Source organism: Chlorella variabilis (assembly GCF_000147415.1).
Source record: "Chlorella variabilis unplaced genomic scaffold CHLNCscaffold_11, whole genome shotgun sequence".
NCBI lineage: Eukaryota > Viridiplantae > Chlorophyta > Trebouxiophyceae > Chlorellales > Chlorellaceae > Chlorella > Chlorella variabilis.
In genome coordinates, this window is record NW_005435077.1 from 763,271 (window position 1) to 781,460 (window position 18,190).

The 18,190-nt window shown below is 66.1% G+C and overlaps 5 protein-coding genes across 5 annotated transcripts; 2 read left to right on the top strand and 3 right to left on the bottom strand.

Moving 5' to 3' along the window:
- Positions 1 to 12: 12 nt before the first annotated feature.
- Positions 13 to 831, top strand: CHLNCDRAFT_134379 (hypothetical protein; the record flags this gene model as incomplete). Its single annotated transcript, XM_005847232.1, has 2 exons — positions 13 to 293; positions 795 to 831. 2 exons carry the CDS (start codon positions 13 to 15, stop codon positions 829 to 831), a joined length of 318 nt encoding a protein of 105 aa, XP_005847294.1.
- Positions 832 to 2,020: 1,189 nt separating this feature from the next.
- On the bottom strand, positions 2,021 to 7,969 carry CHLNCDRAFT_134381 (hypothetical protein; the record flags this gene model as incomplete). Its single annotated transcript, XM_005847394.1, has 16 exons — positions 2,021 to 3,304; positions 3,438 to 3,530; positions 3,633 to 3,765; positions 3,885 to 3,984; positions 4,083 to 4,147; positions 4,320 to 4,483; positions 4,618 to 4,687; positions 4,805 to 4,888; positions 5,032 to 5,793; positions 6,168 to 6,288; positions 6,480 to 6,571; positions 6,764 to 6,818; positions 6,980 to 7,037; positions 7,213 to 7,347; positions 7,487 to 7,602; positions 7,711 to 7,969. 16 exons carry the CDS (start codon positions 7,967 to 7,969, stop codon positions 2,021 to 2,023), a joined length of 3,591 nt encoding a protein of 1,196 aa, XP_005847456.1.
- A 253-nt stretch (positions 7,970 to 8,222) lies between these two features.
- On the bottom strand, positions 8,223 to 8,896 carry CHLNCDRAFT_134382 (hypothetical protein; the record flags this gene model as incomplete). The annotated part of the gene is made up of 4 exons (XM_005847395.1): positions 8,223 to 8,232; positions 8,320 to 8,363; positions 8,484 to 8,556; positions 8,769 to 8,896. 4 exons carry the CDS (start codon positions 8,894 to 8,896, stop codon positions 8,223 to 8,225), a joined length of 255 nt encoding a protein of 84 aa, XP_005847457.1.
- A 2,419-nt stretch (positions 8,897 to 11,315) lies between these two features.
- Positions 11,316 to 12,318, top strand: CHLNCDRAFT_52557 (hypothetical protein; the record flags this gene model as incomplete). The annotated part of the gene is made up of 4 exons (XM_005847233.1): positions 11,316 to 11,444; positions 11,556 to 11,633; positions 11,829 to 11,909; positions 12,088 to 12,318. The coding sequence occupies 4 exons, from the start codon at positions 11,316 to 11,318 to the stop codon at positions 12,316 to 12,318; spliced, it is 519 nt and encodes a 172-aa protein (XP_005847295.1).
- An 837-nt stretch (positions 12,319 to 13,155) lies between these two features.
- On the bottom strand, positions 13,156 to 18,075 carry CHLNCDRAFT_134385 (hypothetical protein; the record flags this gene model as incomplete). Its single annotated transcript, XM_005847396.1, has 17 exons — positions 13,156 to 13,247; positions 13,428 to 13,511; positions 13,649 to 13,783; positions 13,944 to 14,101; positions 14,368 to 14,406; positions 14,587 to 14,648; positions 14,880 to 15,009; positions 15,226 to 15,304; positions 15,851 to 15,914; positions 16,151 to 16,263; positions 16,447 to 16,516; positions 16,772 to 16,850; positions 17,000 to 17,102; positions 17,243 to 17,396; positions 17,603 to 17,685; positions 17,848 to 17,920; positions 18,052 to 18,075. The coding sequence occupies 17 exons, from the start codon at positions 18,073 to 18,075 to the stop codon at positions 13,156 to 13,158; spliced, it is 1,542 nt and encodes a 513-aa protein (XP_005847458.1).
- Positions 18,076 to 18,190: the final 115 nt, after the last annotated feature.

Consider the following 18,190-nt stretch of genomic DNA (forward strand, 5'->3'; position numbering starts at 1 on the left):
ATCCTGAGCGTGATGCAGGGCAAGTTCGATGCAGCCATTGCCCAGCGCAAGACGGTGCTGGCAGACAGCCCCGCGGGCGCGGCAGCGGTGGTGCAGGCAGCGCAGGCCGCGCAGGCCGCGGCCGCCGCCCCCGCGGCGGCGCCCCCGGCCCCCGCCCAGCCCTCGCTGCTGCCCCCCGCGGCGGCGGCCGTAGTGCAGCATGAGCGGGCGGCCGCGGCGGCCGTCGCGCCCATGGTTACCACAGCAGTGGCGCAGATGCCGTCTGGGCGTGGGGATGCGGCAGTGGAGGAGGCGTGAGCGGCCTTCCCCGCCTGCTGTGCCCTGTATCATACCCTCGGTTCCTGCGCCTGCAGGCAGCGCTCCTTGCATTGTCGAGTGTGGCTGGCGATGCTCCCTGCAACGCCGACTCAGCCCAGGGCCCCACTCCTCGTTCCCCTGCCTTTGATATTTATCCTGCCCGCTGGTCCCCGCCGCTCTGTCATTGCCTCTCGTTGGCCCTGGCGCAATCCGCCAATAAATCGTTTGCACCAGTGGCCCCAGGTTGCCTGCCGCAGCTCTGGCACCAACCCTCTGCTCACCTTTCCCAGCTCCGCTTCCCCTCATCATCCGCGCACCCACCCTGCAATCCCCCTTTTTCTCTGACTGAGTTGAGCGCACTGCAGGGTGGGCAGGGCATTGATTGCCAGTATCCACCCACTTTTGACACTACCCCCCAACTCGACCGTAGCCTTGTTGCCGCCACTGTAACTGAAACCTGTGTCTAGTGCAAGAGGGGCACTGGCGCGGCGTGACAGCGCCACAAGGCAGGCGCAGACGCTGCACTGCATGTAGCTGGCGCATTCATGTTGCAATCTCATGTCGATCATACAGGGATTGATCTAGGGAGCAGAGGTAGGGCACTGCGATAGGCCTGATAAGAAGTCCTGGCGCGCCGCCTGCTCAACATCGCTCTGCCCTCGTTGTCGCCCTGCTGCCATCTACCCAGCCTTGGCTTGAACCATCCGTCATCATGCATCGCGCGTCACGCACAGTTGGGTGTTGGAGTCAGCGCCCGTCCTGACCTGCTGCCTCACGTGACCTGGCGCTGCTGCTTGCGGTTGCCGCAGCCCCTCCTCGCCGCCTTGCTCACTGCACCCTGGGGCCCTCCTCGATCAGTGCGCCCAGTTGCTGCCTGCACCAATCACAAACCAGTGGTGCTGGCATGGGCTCAGGCAGGCCACGTCCGCCTGCAGGAAGCGGCAAGAAGACGGCCCAGCGCAGCGCGCGGCGGGCAGGCAGCGGCACGTGCAGCATCGGTGCAAAATCGCAAGCTCAGAGCTGGAGCTTGCTGGGCTGATGCTTGCCAGCAACTGCCGCTTGCCAGCGTCCCGAACGGCCCGCATCGGCCGGGCGCCGCGCAGCCCCAACTCACCTGATGGCCTGCGCGCGGGGCGACAGCGGGCCGCTGGACTTGCTGGGCAGCGGCAGCCCCTCCACCTCGCCATACTCTGTCGAGACTCGGCCCAGCTTGAGGTCGTGCGGTGCCGTGGTGCCGGCGGGGGTTTGGACCGACTCCACCGTCACGCGGGCCGCCGCCGGCATCCCCACCTGTGCTTAGTCGGAGCAAGCACTTGGATGAGTGAGCTGTCATTTCAGAAGGCGGTCAGCCAGCGGAGGGCTGGAGCCCGGCCGCCGTGAGCGCCGGAACACGCGCTGCCTGGGAAGCCTTGGCTGCTTCCCCGCCCCTCCGTTGCACCTTGGACGCCCCTCCCAAGCCCACCTGCTGCCCCTCGCCAGCTGCAGGGGCAGTGCCGGCCTCGTCCTTGCCACGGAGCTTGGCTGACAGGCGCCTGAGGGACTCCATGCTCTCTGACTTGTGCCTAAAGGAGCTGTGCAGGCCACACGAGTGCTGCGGCCCTGCTTTCTTTCCTGACTTCTAGAACCTCTTCATTCCTCCCGTGACAGCCTGTACCAGCTGTTCCTTACAGGAGATTCACAAGCGTTGCAGTGTAAACAATGGGAAAGGAAGAGGAGGAAAACATCAGGCAATGCCCATCAGGCTCAGCAGCTGGTCCACCTCGTCTTCAGGCGGCTCCTGCTCGGCGCCAGCCTGGGTGATGCTGAGCGGCGGTGCAGCCTTTGGAGCTAGCACCGCTGGAAGCGTGGCATCCAGGACTGTGGCCACCACTTCCAATTCACCCTTCGCAAGGGTGCTGGGGCTGCCATCCGAAACGGGAGGGCGCACATCTGCCGCCTGCACATCGGTGGATGGTGCTACCGAGCCCGGCTCTGCACCAACCACCTGCAGCTGGGCAGCTGATGACGGCACAGCTGGCTCGGCCGGTGCTGCATCAGCCTCAGATGCAGCTGGTTGCGGCGCTTCCGAATCCTGCTGCTCTGCTGCCACAGCCACTGCTGTCGGCTGCACCTCTTCTGGCTCTGGTGCGGCTCCTGCGATCAGGCTGTCTGGCTGGCCTGCTGCCACTTCTGCTGCCACAACAGCAGCCTCTGCCGCAAGGGGAGCCACCTCACTAAGTGGTGCCGCATCAGGCGAGGCTGGCGGTGCCGCATCTACGGCAGCACTGTCCGCCATGGCAGCAGGCTGTGGCGGTGCGGAGGTTGGCGCTGCTTCGGCGGCGCCGGCCGCAGGTGCCCCATCCGGCCCCTTTTCCACCGCCACTGAGCCTTCTGGCTGCTCCCGCTCCATCTGCTGTTCTAGTTGCGGTGATGGCAGCAAGTCTCCGCTCCCTGCTGCTGGCGCCTGCTCCGTGTCGGGTGCCTCCTGAGCTCCCTGGACCTCACCATGCTGAAGCGCCTGCTCCTCCTGCTGCTCGTCCTGCTGCTGTGCCTGCTGTTGCTGCTGGTCCTGTTCCTGCTCCACGTGCTGCAGAAACTCGTCCTGTTCCTGCCGCTGCTGCCCGTCCCGATGCTCCTGCTGCTCGTCCTGCTGCTGCGCATCATGCCCCGCATCATGCCCTTGCAGCTCCCCGTCCGGCTCCTGCCCGTCCTGCCAGGCCCGGCTGATCACATCCACAAACGACTCAAAGCCCTCCTCTACATACTGCTCCTCTGCCACCTGTCCCGCCGCATGTACTGCCTCTGGCGCCAGCATCGCTGCGGCCGTAGCCGCCTCTGCTGCAGGCGCGGTAGCCGCTGCCACGCCCGCCTCGGCACCGGCACCGGCCGCTTCTGGTGTGGCGTCGCCCCAGTCATCCGCTCCCCAGCCCACCGCTGTGCCCAGGCCCTCCGATTGCTGTGGCAGCGGCGCTGCAGAATTTCCTAGCCGCATAGGCAGCGGCATAGGCAGGGGCAGCGGCACCGGCATCTGCAAGAGGGAGCAGGCGACAGGCAGGCGTGGCGGCGCATCACCTCATTGAGCGACAACATTAGCCTGGGCAGCCAAGACACAAGCTGGCAACTGAGCCACCTGCTCAGTTGGCTGCACTTCAGCATCCCACCTGTGCGGCGGCCTGCCCCGCAGAGCTGGCATCTGTGGTGGCCGCGCCGCCGCCGCCGCCGGTACCCGCTCGGACTGTCAGCTGCCGCTTGGCCTGCAGCATGGGTGTGACCACCAGACCTTTCAGAAAGGATCAAGACCTCAAGAGAGGCAGCTCTGCACGTCCGCAGGCTGGCAGTGTAGACCAAGGGTTAACAATGGATGGCCTAGCCATCCCTGCAGCTCTGCTCGCCTGTTCCCAGTCCCCTGCCGCCAGCAGCAGCTCCTGGTCGGCAGCGGCGGCTGGCAGGCCCAGCAGGCGTGCATGGGCCACCACCACCTCAGCCTCCCTGCACACCACAGGGGGCGCTTGTGAGGTGCTGCGACTTCCAACCATGCATTCCAGAGACCGCCAGGCCTCCCCAGGCCAGCCTGTCAGCTTTGGGGTGAACAGAACATGTGGACGCACCCAGCGACGTTGACCGTCGGCCTTCCGCCGCTACCGGCACCAACACTGCCTGCCTCCAGCACTGAGTCGAAGGCTCGCTCCGCCACCGCGCCAGCAGCCTCTGCAGAGGGGCGCGGCAGAGGCACATTGGCATGCATGCTGCACATGATCCCTTGCAACAGCACAGCCGGTGGGCCCGCCTGGGCTGCACACCCACACCCGGCGCGGGCTCTCCCGCCAGGCTTGCCTGCTGCGGCGCGGGCCTGTCGAGCATCGAACCCTGCCTCCACCAGCAGTTGCGCACACAGCGCCAGCTTATGCCTGCATTAGGACATGCAATTGTGAGCAGAGAACGTGCATGAGGGAGCAGCTGAGCCAGGCTGCCACGCAGCGCTGAGCAGGGTCGCCAGGAGCGTGTGGCAGGCTGGCGAGCATGCGGAGCGCCATGCTACTCACTCTCGCATCTGGCTGATCACGGCGCCAGACAGCACCTGCTCTGCAGCCAGCTGCGTGGGCTGCTGCTGGGCGGGGTCGCCGGAGTTGCCGCCGTCGCCGCCAACGGTGCGGTACTGCGAAAGCAGTGCCGCCTGCTGCTCCCGCTCCCGAGCCTCCCGCCCTGCCTGCAGGCGCAGGAAAGCAGGCGTAGCAGGCAGCACTGAGCCGTGCTGCGGCATGCCAAGGTGGGGCACCCAGCCAGCGCCGGCACCGCAGCACAGGTACACCAGCGAGCCGCCGGCCTTGGCACGACACGCACCGCCTCCCGCCGCTGCTCGTAGCCCTGCTGGCGCCGCTGCTCGCGCCGCTGAATCTCACTCGCAATCCAGCTGCAGATAAAAGCAACCAGTGGGACGGCTCGAAGTGGGGTTTGGAAACGGCCGCCGTGAAGGGAAGAGCAGGCGCGGAGCAGGCCGGCAGCACGTGGCACTGGTGGCACCACCCACCTCTTCTCCCGCTGCAAAAGTTGTTTGGGGCCGTGCGCGTATGGGCAGTCTACGGTCCAGCACTGGCCGCACTCTGCGTGGTCCCTGCAAGGGCAAGCCAAGGGGGTAATCACTCCCCATTGGTAGGTGGATTGGAATCCGTGCAGGCCAAGATGTTGGGCACGCTTGCAGGAACGAGGCATAGACGGTCATGCAGGCAGGTGGATAGCTGCGCCAGGCTCCCATACTTGCAAGGCTTGAGGTGTTGCGGCCGCCTTCGGTTGCCCAGCAGGGCAAGCAGCTGGGCCTCGTGCTGCTGGTGGCGCTGCGACAGGCGCAGCTGCTTAGGTGCCTGCTGCTGCTGCTGTTGCTGCTGCTGGGGGTGCGTCCTCTGGCGCAGCGAGGCAGAGCTCCTGCTGCTGCCCTCTGCGGCCAGCTCCCGGCTGCCGCTCTCGCTGGGAGCGCCGCTGCTGCGCCCTGATGCAGCGCCAGCCGCAGCGTCGGCTGTGTGGCTTGAGCCGCCAGCAGAGGCAGGAGGGGCCGCATCTGCAGCTCCGGAGGTACCGGCCGCAAAGCCCCACTCTGTGTCCCGCGTGCTGCTGCCACGTGCTGGATCGCTGCCTGCTTGGCTGCCGCCTGCTGCAGCAGCAGTACCACCTGCTGCACAGCTGGCGCCGCGCCCATCGCCATCCGCCACCTGGCTCGGCTCTGCTGCAGGGGGCTGGGATCCCTCGCCGCCGGCTGCACCAACACCACCCCGGCCCGCCGCCAGCTTCCGGCGAATACGGTCCAGCGGCAGCTGCAGGGAAGCCGCGCCGTGGGCAAAGGGGCAGCCTGCCTCGCACCGCCCCGTCTCCTGAAAGATGTTGCAGAGCGTGGCTTTGGTGGGTAACCATGGCAGGAGCTCGTCCGCCCCATGGGCATAGGTGCAGCGACTGCCCTGCGGGCAGCAGCCCGCCTGCCCGGCGGCGCAGAGCGCGGTCTTGTAGTTGGGCGGCAGCAGGCCACCCCTGCAAGCAGCAACGGGCCCGGCCGACAGGGCGGCGTGTTGGCGGTGCATGCCTCTCGCGGTCACAGCCACCTGGAGAGAATAGCAGACACTCTGGCCTGGCCGTGGCACACACCACACACAGCCGGCCTCCGCAGGCCGCCACCACCGGCTGCAATGCCACCAGCTTGCCTGATGGCGGCATGCAGCCTGAGGTCGTCCACACCATGAGCAAACGGGCAAGCGTCTCCCCGCAAGCACCTGCAACAATACGCACTGTTTTGGGTGAACCAATGCCAATGAGAATTCGCAAGTGCAGGCAGGGAAGAAGCTTCCAGCACCTGGCGCAGCATGCAGCACAGCGGCAAGAGCGCCCAGGCGCAGCTGCCGCCGAACCTGCCAGTCGCGTAGTACGCCTCGCAGAGGGAGGTCTTGTACCGCGGTGGCAGCGTGCCCAGCTGCACCGCCGCCTCGCGCCGTAGCTCATAAGCGTGGTGGGCATAGCCACACAACAGGCCTGCAGGTCGCATGTGATGGCAGAGGAGATGTAGCTCGAGGCAGGTGGGCAGGGAGCCAGGCAGGCGAGCATGCAGGCAGGCGGTTCTGGGCCCAGCTGCCGGGCGCTGAGGTTGTAGGCTGCAGCGGCGCTCCCCGTGCGCGCGTCTGCCTAGATGGCAGACCCGGGAGGCTGGAGGCTGCGCTGCGCACCGTAAGGGCAGCAACCATACATGGCAAAGGCGGTGCAGCGCTGCGTCTTGTAGCTGGGGGGCACGATGCCGGCTTGGATTGAGGCCAGCGTCCTGCCAGGAAGAGCCGCGGTGGGTGGTGCAAGTGCTAGGTGGCGACAGTGGGCGTGTGCATGTGTGTGTGGAAAGCGGGATAGGCATGGCACTGCATGTTCTGCTATGTACTGCATGTTCTGCTATGAACTGGCATGTACTGCTCTGGTGAGCGCGAGCGATGCGGGTGTGCAGCTGTCCCCTGTGCCCCACCTGAGTTCATGGGAAGAGTGGGCCGATAGGCAGGCCGGGCCGTAGGCGCAGAAGCCTGCAGCCAATGGGAGGGGAAGGGCAGGAGGGCGCGCGGCATGAGCGCTGTGCCGCAGAAGGGGTACTGGTTGGGCTGCTCGAAGGAGCGGTAAACATACAGCAGTCCGCTGCTGGCATGCCCTCCAGGCTGCTCCAGCAGGCAGGCAGGTGCTGGCCCACCATTGGAGATGACGTCGGCACAGACGATGGTCTTGTAGCTGGGGGGCAGGTTGCCGGCCTGCAGTGGAGACACACAGCAGGCGGGCAGGCCAGGCCAAATGCTCGCTATGTCGTGCATGCAAACACAGGCGGCTGTTTCTGCCGCCGGGCTTGGCAGCCATGCCAGCAAGAAGATGGCTGCCCCCTGCAGGGCCCTGGCGCGCCTCAAACCGCCTGCTGGCACCGGCGCCTACCTGGATGGCTGCCTCCACTCGCAGCTCCTCCAAGCTGTGGGCGTGCTGGCAGCAGGCATACGGGCAGATGGAGCCGGAGAGGTACTTGGCGCAGAGGCGGGTGCGGTAGTGGGCTGGCAGCAGGCCCTCCCGCACCTACACATGCAAGCGGAGGAGCATACGCCAAGGCTGAGGCAGACAGGCACGTACTGTGCAGCAAGGACATCAAGCTGAGGTTGGGAGGGAGGCAGCCAGCAGGATGCTGCGGTACATGCGGTATGGTCAAGAAACTCACCGCCACCTCGGCTTCCTCTGCAGTCAACACAGCCGATTCCTCCTCTTGGTGCGCCCCTGGCGAGTGCGGCTGCGCAGCGTCGGCGCCTGCTGGGATGGCAAGGCGTCCCTCGCAGCCTGCAGCAAAGGGCGGTATGGCCACCCGGCTGTCACCAAACCTGATGCAGCAATTCGAATGGTGCCAGGTTCCCCGCCCTGCTCCCCGCGTGCCTCCCAACCACTCACCTCGCTGCCCGGCGGCCTCGCCTTGGGCCGCGTCACCGCCGCCATCGCCGCCGCCTTCCACAAGCTCGCTGCCCTCATACCCCTGCTCCTCGTGCTCCTCCTCACCCCACTCTTCCTCCTCCTCATCACCCCACCCTTCCTCCTCCCCCTCGCTGTGCCCATCCTCAGATGACAGACCCTCCTCCTCATCGTCCTCATCGCTGCTGCCCGCCTCCTCCGCCTCAACGCCCAGAAACTCCCGAGCCCTGGCCAGGCTCATAGGCGCCACGGTGGGCTGCGCAGAATGTGCGCTGCCCGCGCCAGGCAGCTTGCTGCTGATCCCTGCAGCGGCAGTGCTGCCAGGACGTTGCCGCGGCGGCTGCTTGCTGGCTGCAGCACCGGCACCAGCATGTCCCTTCTTCTTCCTCCTCTTTTCCCGCTTGTCAGGCGTGTCAAGTAACTCTGCTGCCTGAATGCGTCCGGTGCAGGCGGGAAGTGCCTGGCCCCGCTGCTGCTGCTGCTGCTGTTGGTCGTCACGCCAGCCTGCAGCAGACACAAGAACGAGTCGGCTGCAGCGGCAGCAGACGTGGCGCCAGCCAGCCCTGGCAGCCTGCATCACCTCGTGGGCACCGCATGTGCTCCAGCTGCCTCCATGGCTTGGCCTTGGCAGTCAACTGCAGGCAGGCAGACGGGTAGGCAGCCTTGGTTGGGTACGCCGATGTCGGATGGGTCAGTTGGTACAAGGGCGAACGGTCGGAACAGTGGGCAGGCGAGGGCGACCAGGCGCGCCACACCTTGCCCTTCTCGATGCCCTTGGAGTTGGTGTGCACCATCCTGATGCGGCTGCCGGTGTACTTGGTCGCACACCTGCGACAGGTGAAGCGCACCGTGCTGGCCGGTGTTTGGCCGCCGGCCGCCGCCGCTCTGCCACCACCGCTGCATTGATTGCGGCTCGGGGAGCTGCTGGAAAACTTGCTCAAGTGTTGTGTGCTGCTCACAAGGCTCGGGGGCCCAGGAGGAGAGGACGAGGAGAGGGCAATCCGCGGGCAGGCCTCCGTCACCTCTTCAAGCCCACCCACCACGAGTGCAGATCCAGGCGGCCGCAAATTGAGCACTCCGCCGCGATGTGAGACTGCTGGGGCTCCACCTCCTGGCCGCAGACGGCGCACTGCGCCTCGGACGCTCCTTCATCTGCCTCCGATGCCATCATCGCCGGCTCATGGCCTGATCAAGGCTGGGAAGACGCCGGCATGTCGCAAGCCTGTGCAATGCAACAAGCTTGGAAGGTTGCCACTGCGCTAACTGTGCCTGATAATGAGGTATATGAATGCACAGGGACAAAGAAGAAGAAGAATGACACACATGGGACTCGGCAGCATGAGAGGCGCGCCAACATGGCGGTGCTGACGGCAACAACCGCCTCTGCCCTTTTTTGTTTGCTGTGCGCCGATGAGCATCAATGGCAGATTTGTCGAGCATGCTGGCTGTTGGATGATTATGGCGCTTACTTGCCCCTCAAAGCTCCTCTCCCATCAGCATGTGCTGCTGGGGTGCATCGAGTTTGCTGGCTGGGGCGGCGACAGCGGGCTGCTGCTCGTGCCGCGTGCCGCTGCCGTGCATGTGCGCATGGCTGTGGGGCTGATAGATTCCAGCCACCAGGGGACCACCCAGCACGGTGGCGGCATCGGGCCCCAGTGCTGTTGCTGCTGCAAAGGCCTCGGAGCCGGTGTGCGGCACCAGTGAGGCGGTCTGCTTGCACTGCTGGAACAGTAGGCCTGAAGACACCAGCTCATCCTGCGGACCAGGCAAGGGCAGGCAGAAGGGCAGGCAGGCTGGAAGTTGGGCCTGGGGTGTGCGATCAGGAGCCTAAAGCCGTGCGGAATCCAGCGCCGCGCTTGAGCCGCTCACCGGTCTCTCCCTCACCTGCCGCATGTCCGCTGCCAGGCGGGGCAGAATGCCGACCTCCACTTCGTACACGTGCCCGCCATACTCCTGCGCAGTGGCGGGCAAGGTTTTGGGTGGGGAGTGGCAGCACAGTTGCCAGCAGCATCGACGAAACTTGCTTACGGAAGCACAGCAGCCTGGGGATCAGGCCGCTGAGCGACAGCCGCTAGCTGGGCCAGGCACAGACTGCACTGCTGTAGCATGCAGCCCGCCCAACGCGCCTTGTGCGCCAGGTCTGTCCTGTGTGCAAGGGCAGCCCAGTCCCGCTCCCGGCGGAAAGTCAGCATCTGCAGAGGCTGACTGAAACACCTCGGCTCATGAGTGCACAGAGAAGCCATGACAGGGAGGCCTCATGCTGTTATCCATCAGGCTGCAGGGTGCAGGCCCACCTCAAGGACATCTCGCTCCACACCCTGCAGCTGCTGCCGCACCGCCGCCGCCAGCTCAGCGCCCCGGGCGCCATACCGCCGCTCCAACAGCGGGCACAGCACATCCAGGCATGCCTGCGGGCACGTAGGGGTGCAGCGAGGTGCCTGGGAAAGAAAGCATATGCTCCAGCCTGCAGCCTCCAGAGCAGAGCAGCCGTGTCGCTGGGTTGGGGTGGCGGGTGGTGGTGGGTCGGCTCCACCTCTCATTCGGAATGTCTGCATCCCTTTGCCGGCTGCGCTCCCTGCCTGCCATGCACTGCTGTCCCACCTGGGAGTGCAGGCGGATGTCCACCGCAAGCGCCCCCACCAGCAGCTCCATGACGTGCGTGTTGCCCTGCGCCGCCGCCTGCGGCCGTGGCGGCAGCCAAGTGAGCGCCGTGCCTGGGCCTCTGGCGCTCCGCCACGGCGGGCCCAAGTTCCGCATACTCACCACGGTGAAGCGGTTGAAGAGCAGGATTTCGTGGCGGTGGTCGAGAAGCATGACATCCACCAGCCCAGGCTCAGTCAGATCCACCGTCCGCTCCGCTGCATCGTCCGGCCCGCCCGGTGGCGGCGGCAGCACGGTGTGGCGGGGAGAGGACGGCCCTGCGGCCCCGGAAGTCGCCCCTGCGTGCATTTTGCTGCCTGCTGTGCGTGTCGAAGTAGCTGCCGAGAAGGGTGTTCGTCCAATTCGGTGTCGAGGAGTGTCTTCGAGGCTCCTTCGAGTGAGCTCAATCCACGCAACGTCACAGGGTGATTGGGAATTAGAGAAAGATCCTCCCAATTGGGAACTGTTGCGCATTGTGGGACAGTGGGATCGCCACGTCAGCGCCAGGGCGGCACCTGTACTGCATCCCTTGGAACCTGTTGCCCTTCCGGGAGCTCGGCCTTCTGCATTGGACTCCACCCCAGCCCACACAGCCACCATGGAGACCACACCCGCACCTCCCAGCTCTGCAGCCGCCGGCGGCATCGGCGGCGGCGGCACCAGCGCCCAGCAGGGCCAGCTGCAGCAGGTGGCAGCGAACGCGGAAGCCATGCAGGAGGCAAGCGCTGCCCGGCTCGTCCATATTGCTGTGCAATGCTGGGCTGTGTGCGGTTGGGCGACTGTCACTCAGCTTCCGCCCTCTTGCGTCCCGCGGCCCTGGGGATCCCGCCACCCTGGGGATCGCCTATCCTAGCGCTTAGCTCAAAGCCCACGATGCCAATGCTGAGCTAATGCGGCAGCATCCCACACACCCACCGCAGACGCTGGCGGACACCCCTGCCACCGCCATGGCGCAGGCGGCGGCGACCGTGGCAGCGTCGCCGCCCGTGGGCGCCCTGCCGCCGCCGCCCACCCTCATCGACTGCATCCTACGCGACCACTCCAACACCCTCACCCTCTTTTCTTACTTCTTCAAGGTGCTTTGTCCCGCAGCTGCTGCCGGCAGACAGGCAAGCTGCGTCCGAAGCACAGTTTTGGTTGTGCCTCCCCAAGCCAGAGCGGCCTGCTGTGTGGCATACCTGCTGCAGGCGACGAGCCTGGGGGATGCCGCCGTTCAGGACATGACTGCGTCGGCGTTGGCTCTGGACCTCAGGCTGCACTCCCACGTGAGATTGTTGAGGGGAGCAGAGCCTGCTTGGCCCGCTTTCCTGCTTGCCGCCTGCTTTACGGCAGGGAACCACAACGCAACCACAATCGCGTCAGGGGCCGGCCGCCACGCAGCGAGGGCGGATGAGATCCCAATCGCTGCTCAGGACTTCCCATGTGCTGCTGCTGCTGCTGCCACCTTCCTGTGTCTGCAGGCGGAGACTGTGGTGCTCTACCCCATCCTCCAGTCCCGCCTGGGGCCCAGCGGCGCGCAGTGGGCCACCCGCGCGCTGGCGGTGGGCTGCCCGGCAGGGCTGCAGCCGCAGGAGGGCATGCTGCTGCTGCCCACCCACACGCCGTCGACCCCTTTTGCTGACGTGCCTGACGGCAAGCCTTGCTGCGCCGGCGTGCCTGACGGCAAGCCTTGCTTGCTGCCTGACGGCAAGCCTTGCACGCATTCGGCCTGCCCTGCAGGAGCACTCGATGATTGAGCAGTCGATCGCCGACGTGCTGGCGCTGCGCTCTGTGGGCGGCCAGGCACTGGAGAACCGCATGAAGCAGATGCAGACTGAGATCATCGCACACCTGGCTGAGGAGGAGAGCCAGATCCTGCCGACCGTGGCGGCGGCGCTGTCCCAGGTCTGCTGGGCCTGCGCAGCGGCGCAACGAGGCAAGCCTTGGCATGCCTGGCAGGGGGGGCCGTGATAGCCAGCAAATCAAGCAATACACCTTTTTGGCGCTGAAGCAAGCACAGCTACTCTGGCTCATTGCTGCCTGCAGGAGGAGGCGGTGCTGCTTTCGAGCCAGTGGAAGGCGGCCAAGCAGATGGCGCCGCTGGCGCCGCAGACCCCCGCCGTGCTGGTAGGTGCTGACGCCACGAGGGGCTGCAACGCAGGCACTGGTTCTGCTTCTGTCGTGCAGCAGGGAAGCATACTCAAGCTAGCCTGATTCCGCCTGCAGGCAGCCCAGGCGGCTGCCCTGGGTGGGGACACCACGGGCACCACCGGGGCAGACACAGCCCTGGGCATGGACGTGGGCGGCGGCGCCTCCTCGCCCACGGCTGACGAAGTGGACATGGGAGTCGCTCCTTCTGGCGGCAAGGCCGGCACGGGCGAGCGGGTTCCAGCATTCGCCCAGCCAGAGGCATGAGCAGTGGCACAGCTCCAACCATAGGGTTGGTGTGGGATGGCTCCGCCATGTGTGGCTTGTGAGTTTAGTCTGGGCTCTTACATGTTTGCAGAACTGACACTATGTCGACAGCAGAGGCCTGGCCTGGGATACAGTGCAAGTAGCGCTAGCCTGAGGTGGCTGAAATTTAAGCGGGCTCAGAGACCCTCAGCGTGGCAGCTGGGCGGTCCCTCTCGACGGGCAACAGCGGCAGCAATCGGGGACAATGTGCATACTGAAGAGGGAGCGTAGATGCTTTTGGGATTCGACAGGTGAGGGAGTGGCAGTCGTACTGACTATGTAGTATGGATGTCCTGAAAAGCAGGCACTTGTGGGCCTTGCGGGCCTCATTGGCCGCGCATGTGCGGGCCCCGATCACTTGCCGGCATTCTTGCGGGGGCTGGCGCCCTTGCGGGGGCTGCCCTGAAACGCCGTCCTCATCCTGCGGCGGGCGCTGGAGGGGCTGCCTGCAGGGCAGCCAGCCGGCGGCGCAGGCAGGGTCAGCAGGCGGGGTCAGCGCTGCAGAGCAAGAGCTTGGCACCACACGCTCCTCGTGTGTGTTGCCTTGGCAGGATACAATGCAGGGGAGGCCATCCTGCTCGTTTCTTATATTCCTCCCAACTGAATTCACGCCCGTGCCACCCCACCTGTCTGCTCCACCACCTCGGTCAGCTCGAAGCGCTCCTTGAGGCCGGGCCCCACCAGCGACACCTGGGCGGTCACGCCAGCCGCTGCAGGCGGGCGCAAGGGGGCAGGGAAGCAGGGGCGGTGGGCTGGCTGTGCATGCAGCTAAGCAGCGTGCCGACAGCCTGGCTGCGCAGGCGTCCCAGCACAGATGCAAGCGCCGTGCCCGCCTGCCCGCACTCACCAGGCGCGATGTGCACCGCATGCATTGTGGATGGCATCATGACGGCTGCCTCGCGGGCGATCTTCCGCCGCCGCATGCACCACCAGACAAGGGCCACCAGGATGAGAGTGCCCACCGCGCCGCCCACGGCGCCCCCTGCAAACATTCAACAAGACAGCAGCAGTGGTCGGCAGAGGGGGGCCAGCCTTCTCCCCTATCCCTGCGGCCAATGCCCGCAGTCCTTCCTGCGCATGCTGAGGAGCCACTGAAGCAATCTGTTACTGCTGGCACTGCTGGCACCAGCCTCGCCACTGACCGATGATGGCGACCATGTTGCTGCTGCCGCTGCCTGACGAGGAGGCGGCATCTGGGCTGGAGCCCGTGCCCCCGGTGCTGGAGGTGGTGGCATCAGCGGTGTCAGGGGTGGCAGGGGGGGTGGTGCGGGCTACATCCTTGGCCTCTAGCTCCGCAGGCCTGCCAGCCAGCACAGTGAATGGGAGGGGATGACAGGGATGAGGTGGAGGTGACAGAAGGTGAGCAGGCATGCTAGGCAGGCCCTGGAGCCTGCGCTGTTTCAGACTCACTCTGGGGAGGGCGCCGGCGCGGGCGGGAGAGGGCGGGGCGGGCGCGGCGGGTTGGGTGGGCGAGGGGATGGCGGCCGTGGGCTTGGCAGCGGGCTCGGAGAGGGTGGCGTGGGGGAGGGCGGAGGCGGTGGGGAGGGGGAAGGCGGCCAGCCCCACGTGTACTGGTCCAGCAGGCTCTGCATCTCCACCCGCTGGCTGCAGGAGGAAAGCACGGCGTATGGCAGCAGCGGCAGGAGGCGGTCCGATCAGCACATCAGAAGGGCGTGTGTTGCCTCGCAGCTGTCGAATCAGGAGGAGTGCATGCTGCCCACGCCCCCGCCGCCCCGCCTTGCTCCTTGGCCGGCCCCCCCTCCCCCCCCCCCTTTCTCAAGCCACATCAGGGTTGGGGTGAAGTAGTCGGAGATGATTTCGTGCAAGTTGTAGGCCAGGTTCATCAGCTCGTACACTTGCGCCGGGAGGAGGGCAGCGGAAGTTGAGCGGGCACCGCATGCTGGGCACAGGTGTTCACCCCTCTGATTAGCCTTGAGCAGCAGCCAGCCCGGCAAGACGAGCGCTGGAACTGCTGCCAGCAGCCGCCGGCACGGCGGCCGAGCGGGAAAGGGGCAGCAGCAGGCAGCGGCAGTGAGCTGGCGGCGGGCAGCGGTGCGTGGGCCTGAGCCTGAGCGCACCCCGGGCAGCGCCACATCCTCAGACATCTCGGGGAAGCGCGGCACGGTGCGCCCCTGGAAGCTCTCCGTCTTGCCCTGCACCTCAGGCACCACCTCCTGCAGCTCCTTGAGCCAGGGGCGGGAAGTATACCTGCAGCAGCAGCGGCATGGGCAGCGTGGCAGCGGGGCGGTGGGGCCTAAGCCAGGCCGGTGTGTGTGTGCTCACAGGGGCCTCCAGGAGCTGCCCACCACAGAAGCAGGCCCAGCCTGGTTGCCGGCACAGTCGCTCCTGCTCCACTGCACGACATGCCAGCTGTCCTGGTGCACTGCCCGTCTGCCTTGTGCTCAGCCCGCCCCAGGCCCTCACCGCGGGTCCTCCAGCACATTGCCATCCCCATCGATCATCGCAATCTCCTCCAGGCCGTCCCTGATCTTGATGCTCAGCTCTGCAGCACGGGGCAGCAGGAGGCAGCGCAGCTCAGAGCTGCTAAGAAAGGCCTTCTTTGAAGGCGCTGGAGCTAGTGTCTAAACCCTCCGAGAGGGCACAGGTTCGATTCCTCCCATGTCGAAACTTTGTGAGGACAAACGCGGCATAGCTGACCGGCTCAGCGCCAATCCAAGCCAATTCCTTCGGGAACGCCTATTAGAATCGCCAAGGCTTCGGCACAGGCCTCCCCGGGACCCATTCACTACTAGTGGGGGGTACTGCACTTGGCGCGTCGGGCAGATCAAATAATGGTCTAAAGCTAGACGTTAAAACCGGGAAGTTAAGCCTGTGGAGGCTCTTCCCCACCTTTACCTTTACCTTTACCTATCTCTGGCGTGCGCAGCGCTTAGGGCGGTGCCAGAATTCTCACACGCCTGCCTGTTTAGACAACATGCCGGGACAACATGTCTGAGCAGCCAGCCCCTCCCCTTGTCAGGTGCCCCGAGTGCCACACCCCTGCGAGGCTGGCCTGCTGCCCCAGGCCAGTGCGCGCTGCCCCACCCACCCTCAGAGATGTACAGCGGGAAGCGCTCCGAGAAGTACGTCGGGTAGACCTGGCGGGCGTACGACTGCGGTACAGGCGGTACACACGGCGGTACACACAGCCGGCGTCAGCGGCATGCAGAGAAAGTGCCTTGCAGTCAGGCACAGCCCTGCCACAACCACTGCCGCCGCCAGCGGCCTCCCACCGCCATGCGCTGCCCATCCCAGCCGGCTGCGCCCGCGCAGCATGCTGGCGGCCCTGCTGCGACCCTGCCGCTGCCCGCTGCCACGTGGCAGCCCTCCGACCATCCCTCGGCGGCACCTTGATGATCTCAACAGGCGTGTTGCGCCCCTCCAGGATCTCCCGGTTCTCGTTGATCAGCTCCCGCTGCTTCTTGTCGCGCTGCATGCTGACAATCACGGTGGGCGGGTAGACTGCGAGGAGCAGGGCGGGCAGAGGACGGGGAAATAGCGCATGAGGGACGAGCATGTCCGATGCACGTCTGCTGAGGCAGCTACATGCGAGGCCTAGCAGGCGACATGGTAGGCCCGACGTCCCTAAGCTGCTCCCCACCCAGGCCACCCACCCGGCCACAACCACCCCAGCAGCCCACGCACCTCCCGGCACATCCCTGAAGCCTCCCGACAGCGGGTCGATGCCCAGCGCCTCAGACATCAGGCCATCAAACTTCACAGTGGGCAGGGCAGGCAGACAAGATGGCAGTGAGGACAGGCAGCAGGACCAGCTGGGATGATGGACGAGGCGCAGACAGCTGAAGGGAAGGCAACGCTTGTTGGGCGCCGCTCGCGCCGCCTGCCAGCAGCCGTAAAGTGCATCCACAGTGGCTGCCCACCAACACGTCCACCCACCTATCCACCCCACAACACACTCCACATCAACACACGCATACACCTAAAGACCACACACACACACTCCGTGCACCTTCATGTAACGCGGCAGCTTGAGCACAAAAGATCCTCCAGAGGAGATGCCGCAGCCATAGATCGGCAGGTGGTCCAGCCTGCAACACGACCCACCAGCAGGCTCAGGCTCGAGCAGGGTCCGACGGGGTGGTGCCGGGGTGGTGCCTCTCCCTCTCCCCTCTGGCTTCCTCCTTCCCCAACCCCTGGCTGCTGCTGCCGGCAAGGCCCCCCCCAGCCCTGGGCTCACCCCCAGTCCTCGCGCCACTCCTGAATGATGTCAATCACATCGAAGCAGTCGTCCCAGAAGGACCAGCAGCCCGTCTCCCGATCCAGCGAGGAGATGGCGATGACTGCGAGCAGCGTCAGCAGCGGCGGCCGGTGGACGCGGGGCAGGGCGGGGCCGGCCATGCAGCATCAGTGCCGCCAGCGGTGGCGCCAGCAGTGCACGGCGCCCGCTGGGATGCGCTGGCAGCGCGGAGCGGCGGCCCACCTGCATAGCCCAGCTTGAGCGCCTGCAGCGTGTGCGAGAGCTCCTCGGGCAGGCCGCGGCACTCGGGGCACTCCTCGCTCTGCGGCCAGTAGTTGTGCGCCGAGTGCACGCAGCCGTGGGCCAGGAACACTACGGCCCGCGGGTTCTCCGGCACCTGCGGGGGGCCAAGCAGTTGTGGCCATCAGCTGGTGTCCAGAGCGGCTGGGGGAGCGGGGACTGATGGGGTAATGGTGGCAGGAGGCTGCCCGCGATCTGCAGTCCAGAGGTGGTGGGCCCGCCGGCCTCCTGGCCCAGGGCCCCGCTCACTTGGCGGCACCCGCCCCTTTCTCATGCCAGGCTCTCTGCAGTCCCCCGCTGCACCTGGTAGAAAAACTCGTGCTTATGCTTGAAGTCCTGGTATGGCTTCAGGTCAGACCAATCCACGTTGGGCCATGCAAACACGTCTGTGATCAAGTAAGGGCGGGGGCGGCGCTCAGCGGTTAACAGCAGCATCGGTGTGCGAATGGCAGCAAGAAAGGGTGGGGCTTGCGCGTCGATGCTGCGGGTTGCGGCAGAGACGAGCGCTGGAGCGGCAACAGCGCTCTGGCCAGCTCAAGGTCACCCACCATCTCCTACTGCTGCGTGGCATGAAATGCCTAAGGACAACACCAGCACCAGAGCTGCCAGCCGCGTGGCGGTCTGCAGCAGTGAGGGGGCGGGGAAGGTGAGGGCCGGCGCGGAGGGTGGCAAGCACAAGCGCAGTGCAGCGCCACCGGCGTGCGGCCTGCAAATACGTTGCACTACTGGATTAGGTAGTTGCGAAGAAGCACCTGCGCGGCGCAGATTGCCCGCATCCCGGCAGGTGGTTGGCAGGGTGCCTGCCGGAGCTGGGGCCGTTGGCGAGGACCGGCCGGTGCCAATATGCCCGTGAAGGTTGCTGGACACTCCGCCGGGCTCCCACGAGCAGCC